This window comes from Sebastes fasciatus, chromosome 6 (genome assembly GCF_043250625.1).
Source record: "Sebastes fasciatus isolate fSebFas1 chromosome 6, fSebFas1.pri, whole genome shotgun sequence".
Lineage (NCBI taxonomy): Eukaryota > Metazoa > Chordata > Actinopteri > Perciformes > Sebastidae > Sebastes > Sebastes fasciatus.
Window position 1 is genome coordinate 36704913 of NC_133800.1, and position 15307 is coordinate 36720219.

A 15307-nucleotide genomic window follows, 5' to 3' on the forward strand; every position below is an offset into this window, starting at 1 on the left:
GTTAAGGCCTCATCTTTTAGAAACTATTCAGAAAAAAGACCACCACAGCGTTTAATGACGTTTTTAAAGGCAGTGTTTTAACACACAGCTCAGCTGGTACCGGTACCGGGTCCGTCGGGTAAAAGAGGTTCATCAGAGTGACGGACTTTTTCCATCATCGTTTGTCTGGATTCTTCGTGTATTTTACTTTCATGATCTTTCTGATGTTGTGTTCTTTTGTTCCACATTTAAAATGCATAAATGTCCTGATGTTTCTGATGTAATTAAAAACAAAAAGAAGCTTCAATAATGAGCAGAATAAATGATGAAATGATGGAAACACTGCAGCTTTCATCTGGTCTTCTCATGAAAACATTGATGATTGTTTCATTGAAGCATCTTTGATTCATCTGAGGATTCAAGTTTTGGTTAAATTATTTTTCCTCTCCGTGTCGTGAGAGTCGAGCGTCTCTTCTGCCTCCTCGACCTCCACGCCCTCGCGTTCCACCACTAACTGCTCTGCCTTTCTACTCCTGTCTCCCTCCGTCTAATCCTTCCCCCGCTAGAGGAAACACATCCCTCTCACTTTTCGTGCAATGAGCACATTATTGGTGTTTTTTTAAAGGCATCTTCCTCGCGGGCTCAAACTCTGGTGGGCGGTTTCAGAGGACGTAAAGAAAGAGCCAAGAAAAACAGACGGTAGCTCGCAGACGAGCTGAGGTTCAGCCGGCCGGCCTCGGGCTCAGAGCGTGTGGGAGGTGGAGCAGGTAGCGTGCAGGACAGTGTGCAGAAAACCTGAAGAAACCTCAGCTATGAAAATGACTGACTGTACCTGAAGGTATCCTCACACAGGTGTATGCTGAGTTCACTGACCTCAGGTTCAACTCACAGTCAGGTCGCTTACTAAACATTTCACTTCCAGACGCTCTGAAAGTAGTATACTTCAAGTTTATTCTATCAAGTAAACTGAAGTAAAGTTCAAGTATATTTCCCAAGTATACTTTATGTAGTAAGTATACTAATATCAATGTACTAGTAGTATACTAATAAGTGTACTCAATGCTTCTTGGGACAAAATAGGCCCACTTTTAGTTTATAAAAGTATACTTTAAGTGTAAGTACGATACTGATAGTTGACTATACTCAGTAAACTACTAGTTTAATAGTTGTTATACTGCAAGTATACTTGTATATACTTGTAGCCCACTTTTTAGTTTATGAAAGTGCACTTTAAAGTATATTCGGTAAACTACTAAATAATTTTCATACTACAAGTATGCTGACTTATACTTTTCTTAAGTATATCTTGATCAAAAGATTAAGTACAAGTATAAGCCAAGTATACTTAGACTTTTAAGTTTATTCTATCAAGTAAACTGAAGTAAAGTTCAAGTATATTTCCCAAGTATACTATACTAATATCAAAGTACTAGTAGTATACTTGTAAGTGTACTGTAGTAAATTGGCCAAATTTTTAGTTTATAAAAGTTTACTTTTAAGTGTACTTTAAAAGTAAGAATAGTAAACTTTGAGAACACAACCAGTTTACATCTAGGTTGTATTTTGTACTGCAACTATATGAACTCTACTTCAAGTGAACTTATAGGTATACTGTTAGTTTACTAGTTATATATGTGTAGCCGAATTTTTAGTTTATGAAAGTACACATTAATGTATACTCTAAGTATTAAACTACTAGTTTAATAGATTTTACTGCAAATATATCTATATATAAGTTTTCTTTAACTTATAGTACTTCGTCGATGATGTATGCTTTACATAAAGAGACTTTCGCTATTTGACTTGGTGTTTTGTGATGAGATTAAAAAAAAATTAATAAAATTGGTGAGAAAACTAATAACAGTAATAGTTTGAAACTGAGAATTAATAAAGGTTCATTTTGGAAAAGCAACAATGGCAATAAATCATTATATTATATTATATTAACTTTTATTACATTATATTACATTATATTACATTATGCTTTATTATATTATATTATGACTAAATAGTTTTGACGATGGTCAGTTAGTTTTTAAAAAGAGTAGAAATTTCCAACCAGTCCATGAAAGCAGCATTTCATAGCAACAATGGCAATAAATCATTATATTATATTTTATTATATTTTATTTTATTTTATTTTATTTTATTATATTTTATTTTATTTTATCTTATTTTATTTTATTTTATTTTATTTTATTTTTATTTTATTTTATTTTATTTTATTTTATTTATGTCTAAATAGTTTTGACAATCGTCAGTTATTTAAAAAAAAAGAGTAGTCCCTGAAGGCAGCATTTCATAGCAACAATGGCAATAAATCATTATATTATATTTTATTATATTTTATTTTATTTTATTATATTTTATTTTATTTTATTTTATTTTATCTTATTTTATTTTATTTTATTTTATTTTATTTTATTTTATTTTTATTTTATTTTATTTTATTTTATTTATGTCTAAATAGTTTTGACGATCGTCAGTTATTTTAAAAAAAAGAGTAGTCCCTGAAGGCAGCATTTCATAGCAACAATGGCAATAAATCATTACATTATATTATATTATATTATATCATATTATATTTTTATTTATTTTATTTTATTTTATTTTATTTTATTTTATTTATTTATTTTAATTTTTTATTTATGTCTAAATAGTTTTGACGATGGTCAGTAAATTTAAAGTAGAGTAGAGCTTTCCGAGCTGTCCCTGAAGGCAGCCTTCCATAGCAACAGTAGTCAGCTGTTGGTTTCTCAGCCAGATATTTATATTTCTGTGAACTTTCTTTGAAAAACTCTCTGAAAGAAGTACTAAAAAAGCGGAGAAATACAACAAAAAGCCAAGAAATACACAGGAAAAAGACTAATCTATAATTATGGCGGATTTAATCGTTTCTGAGGACAAAGAGAAGTCTTTATATTTAATCCAGATTCAGTTTCTGGATGAGCAGCTGGAGAGGTGAGACTGAGCTTTATGCTAAAAGCACAACACTGCAGTGTAATACTGTATTTAAATACAGAGTGATGTCTAAATGTAGATATAGGCGTTAGTGTATTTTAAAATATATATAATTTAACTTATAGTGCTTTATTTTGGTAGGTTATCCCTGCTAATGCTAATGGACACTGGGGAGGACGGTTGTTTCCATGGCAACACCTGAGGGTTTGACTAATACCTGGAACAGTCAGTACCATCCCAGCCTCACCAAAAAGAAGTTTATTCAAGCGCACTATTAGTATTCTTCTTTTAAACTTAAAATAAGAGCGTATACTTTCAGTTTACTTTTTATGTACTCATCAGTGATATACTTAACAAAAGTACACTTTGCTCATACTGACAAGTATACAGAAAAGTTGGCTTAAACTTGTACTTAATATTTTGATTAAGATATACTTAAGAAAAGTTAGTATACTTGTAGTATAAAACTATTTAACTAGTAGTTTATTGAATATACTTTAAAGTGCATTTTCATGATCTAGAAAGTCGACTACAAGTATATACAAGTATAGTTGCAGTATAAAAAACTGTTAAACTAGTAGTTTACTGAGAGTATTATTTAAAGTGTACTTTCATAAACTAAAAATTGGGCCAATTTAGTCCCAAGATGTATTAAAGCAGTACACTTACAAGTATTAAACTAGTAAACTATCTGTATACTTATTGTATAGTTGCAGTACAAAAGACTTAAATGTAAACTAGTTGTGTACTCAAAGTTTACTATACTTATACTTTATACTTAAAGTATACTTTATAAACTAAAAATTGGACCAATTACTCCCAAGAAGTATTAAAGCAGTACACTTACAAGTATAAAACTACTAAACTATCTGTATACTTACAGTATAGTTGCAGTACAAAATAAGATTTAAATGTAAACTAGTTGTGTCCTCAACGTTTACTATTCTTACACTTAAAGTACACTTAAAAGTATACTCTTATAAACTAAAAAGTGGGCCTATTTAGTCCCAATAAGTATGTAAGTAGTATGGTTATAAGTATACTACTAGTAGCGAATACAGTACATAGCATGATGGTATGTTTCCACCCTGCAGATGTCAGCTCCAGTGTGATGAGCTGGTGCAGCAGAGGAAGGCCCTGACGTCTCTGTACCGCGCGCTGGAGAAGGACAGGAAAGACATCACTGAGTACCTGAAGCTCTGCGTAGCTGCAGAGGAGAAGAAGGTGGAGGAGCTGGCCGAGCGGCTGGAGAGTCAGCAGCAGGCGGCCCGACGGGACCGAGAGGCCCTGAAGCTGCAGAACAACCGGCAGCTGAAGGAGATCCAGGACGGCGTCGATGAGCTGGACTCAGAGACCACGACGCTGGGTGAGACCAGGGACAAACATGTTTACTGCACAGATTTAGTTGTTTCATCTTCCTCAAATCAGCGACGGCACTGTGAGAAATGGGAATAACTAGGACTGTAACTTATTATTTTCATTATTTATTAAAGGGGACCTATAATGCTTTTGTGCTTTTCCCTTTTCTTTAGTGTGTTATATTTAGTTTGTGCATGTAAAAGGTCTGCAAAGTTCAGAGGCCAAAGGGGGCCGTTCAAATGCCACATCTTTTTCTCGCTCAAATCCCTGTAAATATAAAGGTCTTTTGTGTATATATATTGAACACTGAATGACGGATCTAAAATGTTATTCCTTCATTTAGCAAATAGATTTCAAAAGTGGCAGGCAGTGAAAAAGGTTAAAGGGACTGTATGTAAGTTTTTACACATTTATAAGTTTTGATTCATTTTTTATTGCCAGTGTGTGAACAGGCTGTAACTTAACCTAAAAAAGGAGACCTTCCACGACTTTCTGGGTTTCCTCTCTCAGCATGTAGACTGCTTTTAATGTGAAGAACCGGCTAGGGATGGGTCATGAATTTTTGAATAGTCGTTAATTATTAAAAATCAAATAGTTTATTTGAATAATAATCGACTCATTCCCAGTGATTTTCGAATAGTATTTTTGCTTGGAATGCACATCCTTAGTGACGACATGCGCGTTAGCGAGTGCCTTTACTCTCTTCAGCGCCGCTACAGAGCTAACAGCGTGCAACAACAGCAAATGTTTGGTTAGAAATGGAGTCCGCGGGCGCCTGGGTTAGCTCAGTTGGTAGAGCGGGCGTCCATGTATCAAGGCTTGGTCCTGACCGCGGCGGCCGGGGTTCGAATCCGGCCTGTGGCCCTTTCCGCATCCACTCTCTCTCTCCCCCCTTTCAAGACTCTATCCACTGTCCTCAATAAAAAAAATGGAAAAACGCCCCCAAAAAAAAAGAAATGGAGTCCGCTAACGCCAACAAACCACCAGCCCCCACCACAACTCAGACTCCAACACAAACTCCACGGAAACACAAAACACAAAGTTATATCTGGTGAAGCCCGTCTGGCAAAACAGGAATGTGACCGACGTCGGGGGGGAAACTAGGATGAACATCTGCCGGGCCTTTAATTCATGGAGGGACCTTGGTTTGGTTTTGGGAATCAAAACGGACTCCGAGCTGGCAAAATCCCTACTGGACAGGTCAGCTAACGTCACTGCCCAGCATGTGAGATATAGAGCTTTTAGCTGCTAATGTTGCAAACGTTAATCAACACTTCAGTCTCGTGTGTGTCGTCTCACTGTTTTGACCGATGATTGATCGTCTTCGTAGAGCGAGCACAAGCGTGAGCAACAGGACGCTGACTGTCGTTGACTTAACGGCCACAGGTGTCGCTGTTAACAAGACATTTGTGATTCTCCTCATCCAGCCTCTTTCAGTTCAGACTCTGGTTCTCGGACTAGAGAGTATGACCATCAGTATGTGTGATCAGATTGTTTGTGAAGGTTGCAGACATCTATGGGATGGAGGACGTCTCAAACACTGTTCCAAGCACTTTGTGTGAAGCATCCTCTCCTTGTCTCCTTGTCTCCTTGTTTACTCTCCTCTCCTCCCCTCAGCGGTGACCATTGAGGAGCTTCAGCTGGTGGTGGATAAGCTGATGGAGCAGCAGTCCGACATAGAGTCTCTGAAGAGGCAGCTGGACCATATGGAGGAAGAGAGTAGAGCTGCCATCGACATCCTGAAGTGTGAAGCCGAGTCGGAGAGAGAAAAGTAAAGTCTGAGTTAAACTGACAGTCAGTGTCGCGTCCTGCTGATCTGCTTCTTTAATGTTTAAGGTTTAAATGTTTGTCCTGTCAACAACAGGATGTCGGAGAAGAGGTGGTGGAGCACAGGGGACGATTACGTGGAGACGAAGACCTCGGGCATCGTCCAGGAGGAGAGGGCTCAGCACAGCCAGCTTGAGGAGGAGGTCCGGGTCCTCGTGGGCGACAAGGTGGGTCAGTTGAAGGAGGCGGACGACCTGCAACACCAAGCAGAAGTTCTTCACATTAGGATGGACATCACGAAGACGGCTGTGGACAAGGTCACCCTGAAGAGCTGCACCCACAAGAAGGTAAGAGGACAACTTCTTCACTACGTCAGCACTGGTAAGTACACATTCAAGCTACTTGTACTCTTTAAAAAGCCTCTCGGATCAATGCAACATACACATTAATATTAATCCAGAAACATCAGATTAATCAATAAATAAATAAATAAATGACTCGTTAAAAAAAAAAAAAAGTAATTAAATGGAGCAAAAAATAATATTACAAATAAATGTAGCCATTAATTAATAGATAGAATATGACATAAATTGATATTTCTGTTTTAATTTGCTTCTTTATTTTATTTATCTTTGTATTAATTTCCTTATTTATTTACTCTGCTGTTTAATTTTCCCTTTTATTTATTTATGCATTTATTGTTGTCAATATTTAAAGTCATTTATTTATTTATTTTTCATTTATATATTTTAATATTTATTTTTTTATTTATTTTGAATTTATTTTCAAATGTATGTATTTATTTATGTATTTTTGCATTTACTTATGAATTTATTAATTTTTGCATTTATTTTTGTTAATATTTCAAATTATTCATTTATTTATTATTTATTTTTTATTTCATTTATTTTTTATTTATTTTGAATAATTTTTCAAATATATGTATTTATTTATTTATTTATCTATTTATGTATTTATGCATTTACTTATTTATTTATTTATTTATGCATTTGTTTTTGTTAATATTTATTCTTTATTTATTTATTTTTGCATTTATTCTTTATTTATTTATTTTTGTATATATTTTGAATTCATTTTAGTATTTATTTATGTATTATGCATTTATTTTTGTTAATATTTAAAGTTATTTTTTATTTATTTATTATTGCATTTGTCTTTATTTATTTTGAATTAATTTTCAAAAGCTATTTATTTATTTATTTTCCCTTTGCATTTCACCCCTTATTTATTTCCCCAAAATGTTATTTCTGTATTCTTTTCTTTTTACATTTCTGCCTCATTATGCACTCGATGTGTGTCGTCATGGGGTCAGAGTCATATACAGAGTAACATATCATAAATATTAATATTATTTTTGCTATAATTAATGACATATTTATTTATTTTTCGAGTCAATTATTGATTGATTGATTGATTTTTTATTTTGACAGGTAACGGAACATTTTACTGCTCAATGAATACTTTACTTTAAGTTTGCTGATAATAATAATAATAATAACTTCAATAATTTGAATGCAGGACTTTCACTTGTAGCGGAGTATCTTCACAGTGTGGTATTAGTACTTTTACTGCAGTAAAGGATCTGAATACTTGTTAATACATAGTGGTATAACTTTGAGTCAGGGGGCATCCGGATTTGAACCGGCGACCTCTTGATCTGCAGTCAAATGCTCTACCACTGAGCTATACCCCCACACTCTAGGGTTAGTGTTGTGTTTTAAGCAATGCATGCTGGGAAGTATATGCAAATAAGCTAATAGCGTTTCTAAATAACTTATTTGATGAGTTAAGTAAACAGAGCTGTTTAGTAGACTGAACTATTGAATGATTTCAAGTTCTGAAACAGATAATTAAACCATTTAAAGTTTATTAGATTATTTAGAGTAACTCATAATGAAAGGGAAGTTTATTTATTATTTTCTTACTGCTGGATAATAAATAACTCCTGACAATGACTGATATATTTGACTTCAGGACATCTCTGACAACATACATGCTGAAAATCAAACATTTTTACTGGATTCATCTCGAGATTTTCAAATTAAAAGTCCCTAGAGGTGGATGATTCAACTTTTCCCCATCGTCTAGACCAGCGGTCAGCAACCTGCGTCTCTTCAGCTCCTCTCCAGTGGCTCCCTGTGGATTTATAAAAATGGAAATGAATAACTGTTTTTTGTGTACATTTAAATTTTTATCTATCATTGTTGTAGGTCTATGGTACGACGGTACGACGGTAGGACAGAGTATTAGGGCCACATTGAGGGAAAAAAAGAAATCTGAGATTTAGAGAATAAAGTCATAATATTATAAAGTAATTATTTTCCGTAGTACATTTGATCATTGTGATGAAGGTAACACAGTTTATAGTCTAAGTATATAGTAAATAAGTCTAATGCAGTGAGGGCCAAAGAGACAATGTACTACGGAGTATTAGGGCCACACTGAGGGAAAAAACATCTGAGATTTACAGAAAAAAGTCAGAATATTACGAGAAAAAAAGAAAATAACACGTAAAATTACTACTTTATAATATTATGACTTTATTCTCGTAATATGACGACCTTATTCTTGAAATCTCAGATTTATTTTTTTCCTCAATGTGGCCCTAATACTCCGTCGTACCGTCGTACCATAGACCTACAACAATGATAAATAAAAATGAAAATGTAAACAAAAAAACAGTTATTCATTTCCATGTTTATAAATCCACAGGGAGCCACTGGAGAGGAGCTGAAGAGACGCAGGTTGCTGAATCCTGGCCTAGTGCTTAAAAACAAATGACTGGAAATGGTCTCTTCTTCTTCAGGAGTTGGAGCAGCTGATGAAGAAGTGCCAGCAGCTGAAGGTGGAGCTGAAGGACTGTAGCACCGCCCACGAGAGCATGCTGGTGGAGAACCAGGATCTCAGGTAAAAGTTTACTCTCTCTTTCGACTGTCTATACCTGAGATTCTGATTCACATTTCTTGCATTTAAAGGATTTTATAATCCTCCAGATTATAAAACAATACCAGCTACTGGAACATGAATGATGATGGCAGTGAAACAGCATAAATCTGAGTCAGGGGGCATCTGGAATTGAACCAGAGACCTCTTGATCTGCAGTCAAATGCTCTACCACTGAGCTATACCCCCTCATTGTGGCTGTCTATGTTGTGTTTTCAGACAGTGCCTGCCGTCGGCGTCCGAGGAGAGCCGACAGAGAACCGCCGAGGCGCATCAGCTGAGGGCCGAGCTCCAGGAGGAGAGCAGCAGGAGGAGGCGGCTGGAGGGCGTCATGCAGGAAGCAGTCATCACTCTCAGCCGCGTCCTGACGGTAGAAACACACACAGTCCTGATCAGGAGCAGTGTGTCAGTGTGTCAGTGTGCTGACTTGACTATGACTTGCCCCAAACTGCATGTGATTATCATAAAGTGGGCATGTCTGTAAAGGGGAGACTCGTGGGTACCCATAGAACCCATTTACATTCACTGATCTGGAGGTCAGAGGTCAAGGGACCCCTTTGAAAATAAACATGACAGTTTTTCCTCGACAACATTTAGTTTAAGTTTGGAGCGTTATTTAACCTCCTTCATGACAAGCTAGTATGACATGGTTGGTACCGATGGATTCATCAGGTTTACCAGTGTCATCCGAAAAATGTAAAAAAAAAAATCGAAAAATTGTCCAATCAAAAAGTTTAAAAATCCAAAAAGAAACTGTAAAAAAATCTTTAAAAAGTATGAAAAAAGGCAGAAAAAAGTCCTGAAAAAGTAAAAGAAATGTCTGAAAAAAAGTTTTAAAAAAATTGGCCGAAAACTGTGAAAGAATTGATTAATTAGGTTTTCTAGCTTCATCCAAAAAAAAATTCAAAAAATGTCCTTAAAAATAAAAAAATATCCAAAACAAGTCCACAAAATGGTCCAAGAAATGTCTCCAGTGTCTGTAATCCAGCTTTAAAACTGAGCCCATTACAACCTAAAAATATGGTGGCCCGTCGGATTTTTAAGAGGTTAATTAAAAATCGCAAGTTGTGTTAAAGAAATTAGTGGCGTTAAAACGATACCAATGGATTCATCAGGTTGTCTAGTTTCATATGATACCAGGATCTTCACTCCAGCTTTAAAACTGAGCCGCTACAACCTAAAAATCACGAGTTGCGTTAATGCGTTAAAGAAATTAGTGGCGTTAAAACAAATTTGCGTTATTATGGCGTTAACTTTGACGGCTCTAATCTCAACCAACGAGGTGATTTGTGATTATTGAAGCTCTGGTGTCGTCCGTCCTCTGCAGGACTCAGAGAAGACGTCCAAGACTCAGCGGAAGATGCTGATGAAGGTGCTGGAGATCCTGGATACAACCGTCGCCCCCCCAGCACCAGGATCCACACCTGAGGAGGGCGGTCGAGGACAGAAACCGCAGACCTCTGACCCCAAACCCCAAGCCAGGTACCGGAGTCACTCTCCGCTGGATCGTCTGCTGATTTCCTGTTTATAAAAACCCAGAACACACTGCTGCTGTTTGCTCACAGAGTCCCACCAGAACCTCACAGAGTCCCACCAGAACCTCACAGAGTCCCACCAGAACCTCACAGAGTCCCACCAGAACCTCACAGAGTCCCACCAGAACCTCATTCAGTCTTAATGGTCCCATTGAGATATTTCAATAGCAATGCACTCTCCTCTGTAACTAAGGCTGTACTTGTATAGTTTGTGCTTTAAATGTCCTGCTCTCTTTAGATACATCAAATATGTTTAGAAAAAAATATATCAACATATTTCTCTATAAATAAAGAAGACAGAATAAAGAAAGGGGTATTTTATGAGCTTATCTCAAGTTAAATGTAAAACATGCTTGTGTTAACTGTTAACTGCAGCCGTCAGATGGATGTAGTGGAGTAAAACTATCACATAAATGTGGATGAAGTCTCTCATAAAGGAAGTATAGAGTATAAAAAGCTGAAAGTTGCCTTTAAGAATAGACGTGGAGTTAATGTTCCCGTCATCCTGTGTCTCTCTTCCTCAGACCACAGACCCTGAACCTGAACCTGGACCTCGCTACACAGCCTTTGTTCCTGATGGCCCGCTACAGACCAGGAGACCTGGGCCTCGTCCCCCGACCCACGTGGAGACACAAACCAGCCACTTCCAGGACGAGAGGTCGGTCCGCCCAGCCGCCTCTCAACAGGTCTGCTATGAAGGAGTCAGTCTGTTACTTTATAACGGACATTTGTGTTGTGATATTTAAACAAACTATCCGTCAACAAGGAAATAAAAGCCCCTCGTTCTACAGACCGGTCTCTAGAGAGCTCCAGCAGCTCATAGCGGTCTGTGAGTCGTCTACAGACCGGTCTCTAGAGAGCTCCAGCAGCTCGTAGCGGTGTGTGAGTCGTCTACAGACCGGTCTCTAGAGAGCTCCAGCAGCTCGTAGCGGTCTGTGAGTCGTCTACAGACCGGTCTCTAGAGAGCTCCAGCAGCTCGTAGCGGTCTGTGAGTCGTCTACAGACCGGTCTCTAGAGAGCTCCAGCAGCTCGTAGCGGTCTGTGAGTCGCCTACAGACCGGTCTCTAGAGAGCTCCAGCAGCTCGTAGCGGTCTGTGAGTCACCTACAGACCGGTCTCTAGAGAGCTCCAGCAGCTCGTAGCGGTCTGTGAGTCGCCTACAGACCGGTCTCTAGAGAGCTCCAGCAGCTCGTAGCGGTCTGTGAGTCGCCTACAGACCGGTCTCTAGAGAGCTCCAGCAGCTCGTAGCGGTCTGTGAGTCGTCTACAGACCGGTCTCTAGAGAGCTCCAGCCAGCTCGTAGCGGTCTGTGAGTCGCCTACAGACCGGTCTCTAGAGAGCTCCAGCAGCTCGTAGCGGTCTGTGAGTCGCCTACAGACCGGTCTCTAGAGAGCTCCAGCCAGCTCGTAGCGGTCTGTGAGTCGCCTACAGACCGGTCTCTAGAGAGCTCCAGCAGCTCGTAGCGGTGTGTGAGTCGTCTACAGACCGGTCTCTAGAGAGCTCCAGCAGCTCGTAGCGGTCTGTGAGTCGTCTACAGACCGGTCTCTAGAGAGCTCCAGCCAGCTCGTAGCGGTCTGTGAGTCGTCTACAGACCGGTCTCTAGAGAGCTCCAGCAGCTCGTAGCGGTCTGTGAGTCGTCTACAGACCGGTCTCTAGAGAGCTCCAGCAGCTCGTAGCGGTCTGTGAGTCGTCTACAGACCGGTCTCTAGAGAGCTCCAGCCAGCTCGTAGCGGTCTGTGAGTCGTCTACAGACCGGTCTCTAGAGAGCTCCAGCAGCTCGTAGCGGTCTGTGAGTCGTCTACAGACCGGTCTCTAGAGAGCTCCAGCAGCTCGTAGCGGTGTGTGAGTCGTCTACAGACCGGTCTCTAGAGAGCTCCAGCAGCTCGTAGCGGTCTGTGAGTCGCCTACAGACCGGTCTCTAGAGAGCTCCAGCAGCTCGTAGCGGTCTGTGAGTCGCCTACAGACCGGTCTCTAGAGAGCTCCAGCAGCTCGTAGCGGTCTGTGAGTCGTCTATAGACTCGAAAACTGTGGAAAAATGTATTAATTAGGTTTTCTAGCTACGTCTGAAATTTATTTCGAAAAATGTCCTTAAAAGTAAAAAAAATGTCCGAAAAAAAGTTCACAAAATAGTCCGAAAAATGACCATGACAGTTTTTCCTTGCCAACATTTAGCGTAAGTTTGAAGCATTATTTAACCTCCTTCATGACCAGCTAGTATGACATGGTTGGTACCGATGGAGTCATCAGGTTTTTCTAGTTTCATATATACCAGTATCTTCACTTTAGCTTTATTAGTGCCGTTAAAATTAATTTGCGTTAACGCGTTATTATCACGTTAACTTTGACAGCTCTGGTTCTTTGTATTAATGCTGTTTCTCCGTCCGTCCTTCAGGAAACTGAAGACGTCCAGCTCCGACCCCGAAGACCCGTCCTCCGCAGACTGCCGAACCAAATCCAGTCAACAGTAAGAAAGATGGATGTTTTTCATCCCAACCACCTTCAAAATAAAGGCTTTGGTCACTTTAATCCTGCTTCTGTTCTGACCCCTGAGATTTGTAGATAATTACTCTTGTTTAATTTTCTGTTGATTCACTGAGTGATTGTTTAATCCAGAAAATTATAGCAATTAGTGAAAAATTCCCATCAAGAGTCCAAACAGACGTCCTCAAATGTCCTGTTTTGGGCAGCACAGTCCCGATTGGTTAAATAAAGGCGCTACTAACGTTAACGGAGGTGCCATTGAGTTATTATTATGACGCGTTCAAGCTCTGCTCAGTAAAAATGACTATTGAGTGAAGGTAAATCACAACGTTATCATGATGCGTTCAAATGTAACCTCGTAAAATGTAGTTCTTGGTGAGAAACTTCAATAAATCCAGATTGTTTGAAGGAGATGTTTTCACATCAATGTAAAATAGAATCAGAATCAGAATCTTTATTTACTGCACAGGTGTATCAGGTATACACTAGGAATTCACTTCATTGGTGCAAATAAGCAGTAAAAAAATAATAGAATAAAATAATTGAAATTCGATCAATATACAATATACGAATATAAGTATTGCAAGTAAGATATAAATAAAAAATAAACATAATATAAACAGATCGTGCAAAAATATTGCCAGTATGCAAACAATAAATAAATAAATAATAATAACGATAAATAGATAATAGAGAGAATTATGTTTAACTTCCTAACACTAGCTATAGGCATCTTATATTATATAATTAAAAGACTAGATTTTTCCTAATCAGAGCAAATATTTAAATAAAAATACAATCATTTATTTCCTAATTATTTGAATTTTGTGTTTTTATGCAAATAACCGCCATAGATGACAATAACAAAGTACAGTACAGTGTACAGTACCTTTGAATAGACATCAGATCTAAAATGTTATTCCTTTATTTAGCAAATAGATTTCAAAAGTGCCAGATTAAAAAAAAAAAAACTCTCCTTTTAATGAAACGGTTAATTCTCGACCCCGGTGTGTGCCCACGCAGAGGAGGGAATCCTGGGAAACTGGCATCATGAGACAATGTGGACGTTCTCTCCTGCTTCACAACAACAACAACAAGCCTTCTATCACACAGACAAGATGTGTGTGTGTGTGTGTCCTGGATAGATTCATGAAATTGTTGTGAATGAGGTCAACGAACTAAAGAAACCCTCCTCTGTCCTCTGTCCTCTGTCCTCTGTCCTCTGTCCTCTGTCCTCTGTCCTCTGTCCTCCGTCCTCTGGACAGGAAGTGACCAGCTCTACTCAGGTTGTTCCTGCAGCGACAGGTATCACATTATTACACTGGTGGTGTTTTTATATTCAACAACTTGATATATTTTACAAATAAAATAGTCACTATAGATGAATATGAGCACAGAAATTCATGGAGGAGAAAGTGTAAATATTAGGGGTGTCAATCAATATTATAAAAAAATATATATCTATATAAAAATCTAAATAAATAAAATAAGTAAAATAAATATAATATTTAATCGCAAATTAATCACACATTTTTTGTATCTGTTCCAAATGTACTTAAAGGGAGATTTGTCAAATATTTAAGTGCTTGCCATCCAATTGCCAAAAAAATGCTTGAATTCTTTGCAGAAATCTCCAAAATGTCAAAAGTTTTTGATCCCAAATCACAGCATGTCTTTTTCTATGGTGTTCCTCAAGGTCTTGGTGTGTTAATGTGGTATTCTGGAGGATTATTGATCATTTTTATCAATTCTACAGTGGTAAAAACATTTTTTTAGTTTAGCACCAAATCTGTGTAACAAATGGTATCAACCACAAATTTGCTGCAACAACTTATGAGACATAATAGAGCATGAGGATGACCATCACATACTTCTATCATCATGTTCTAAACACTTAATTCATGTTTATTTCTGATTTATGACTAGAACAACTTGACACACAGTGCTGAGCTGCATCTCAAATTAATCTTCAGGTTCCAGCTTTCAGATGATGTACACCACTTCTATGTGACATCTACTGTTGACCTGCTATCTCCCCCTAAAGACCTCCTGGACCCCCTAAAGAAAGACTGAAACGGGTCTACTGTGGGTCTCAGAGGGTTAATGTTGTAATCTATGTTTTAATTCATTAGATTTTCTGTTTTATTGTGTAAATCTCGGTAGCATTCTGACACAGTTGTTTCTTCATTGTGGCGGTCAGGTTTCCTCTTTACTTCAGTGTTTGTTGGTGCTACAGCGCCACCTGCTGGCTGCCAACACAATA

At 38.0% G+C, this 15307-nt stretch overlaps 1 protein-coding gene and 2 non-coding genes across 4 annotated transcripts; 1 reads left to right on the forward strand and 2 right to left on the reverse strand.

The window, feature by feature from the left end:
- The first annotated feature begins 2711 nt into the window (after positions 1–2711).
- Positions 2712–13291, forward strand: LOC141770003 (cilia- and flagella-associated protein 157-like). 2 transcript variants are annotated; one of them, XM_074639577.1, is made up of 9 exons: positions 2712–2940; positions 4035–4306; positions 5917–6070; positions 6164–6413; positions 8894–8994; positions 9250–9400; positions 10358–10512; positions 11090–11251; positions 12956–13291. In XM_074639577.1, exons 1-9 carry the CDS (start codon positions 2858–2860, stop codon positions 13029–13031), a joined length of 1404 nt encoding a protein of 467 aa, XP_074495678.1. In that variant the 5' UTR covers positions 2712–2857; the 3' UTR covers positions 13032–13291. The 2 variants fall into 2 exon arrangements, with proteins under 2 accessions (XP_074495678.1, XP_074495680.1); XM_074639579.1 differs by having other exon boundaries at positions 11090–11223.
- trnac-gca (transfer RNA cysteine (anticodon GCA)) lies at positions 7709–7780 on the reverse strand. Its single transcript has one exon. It is a non-coding gene; the product is annotated as a tRNA-Cys (tRNA).
- trnac-gca (transfer RNA cysteine (anticodon GCA)) lies at positions 9148–9219 on the reverse strand. Its single transcript has one exon. It is a non-coding gene; the product is annotated as a tRNA-Cys (tRNA).
- Positions 13292–15307: the final 2016 nt, after the last annotated feature.

Excerpts from the sequence above, each read along its gene's own strand:
- LOC141770003 (XM_074639577.1), top strand. The coding sequence starts at position 2,858 with ATGGCGGATTTAATCGTTTCTGAGGACAAAGAGAAGTCTTTATATTTA. Across the intron at positions 6,071-6,163 it reads GCCGAGTCGGAGAGAGAAAA|GATGTCGGAGAAGAGGTGGT; the intron begins GTAAAGTCTGAG and ends TGTCAACAACAG. Across the intron at positions 6,414-8,893 it reads AGAGCTGCACCCACAAGAAG|GAGTTGGAGCAGCTGATGAA; the intron begins GTAAGAGGACAA and ends CTTCTTCTTCAG.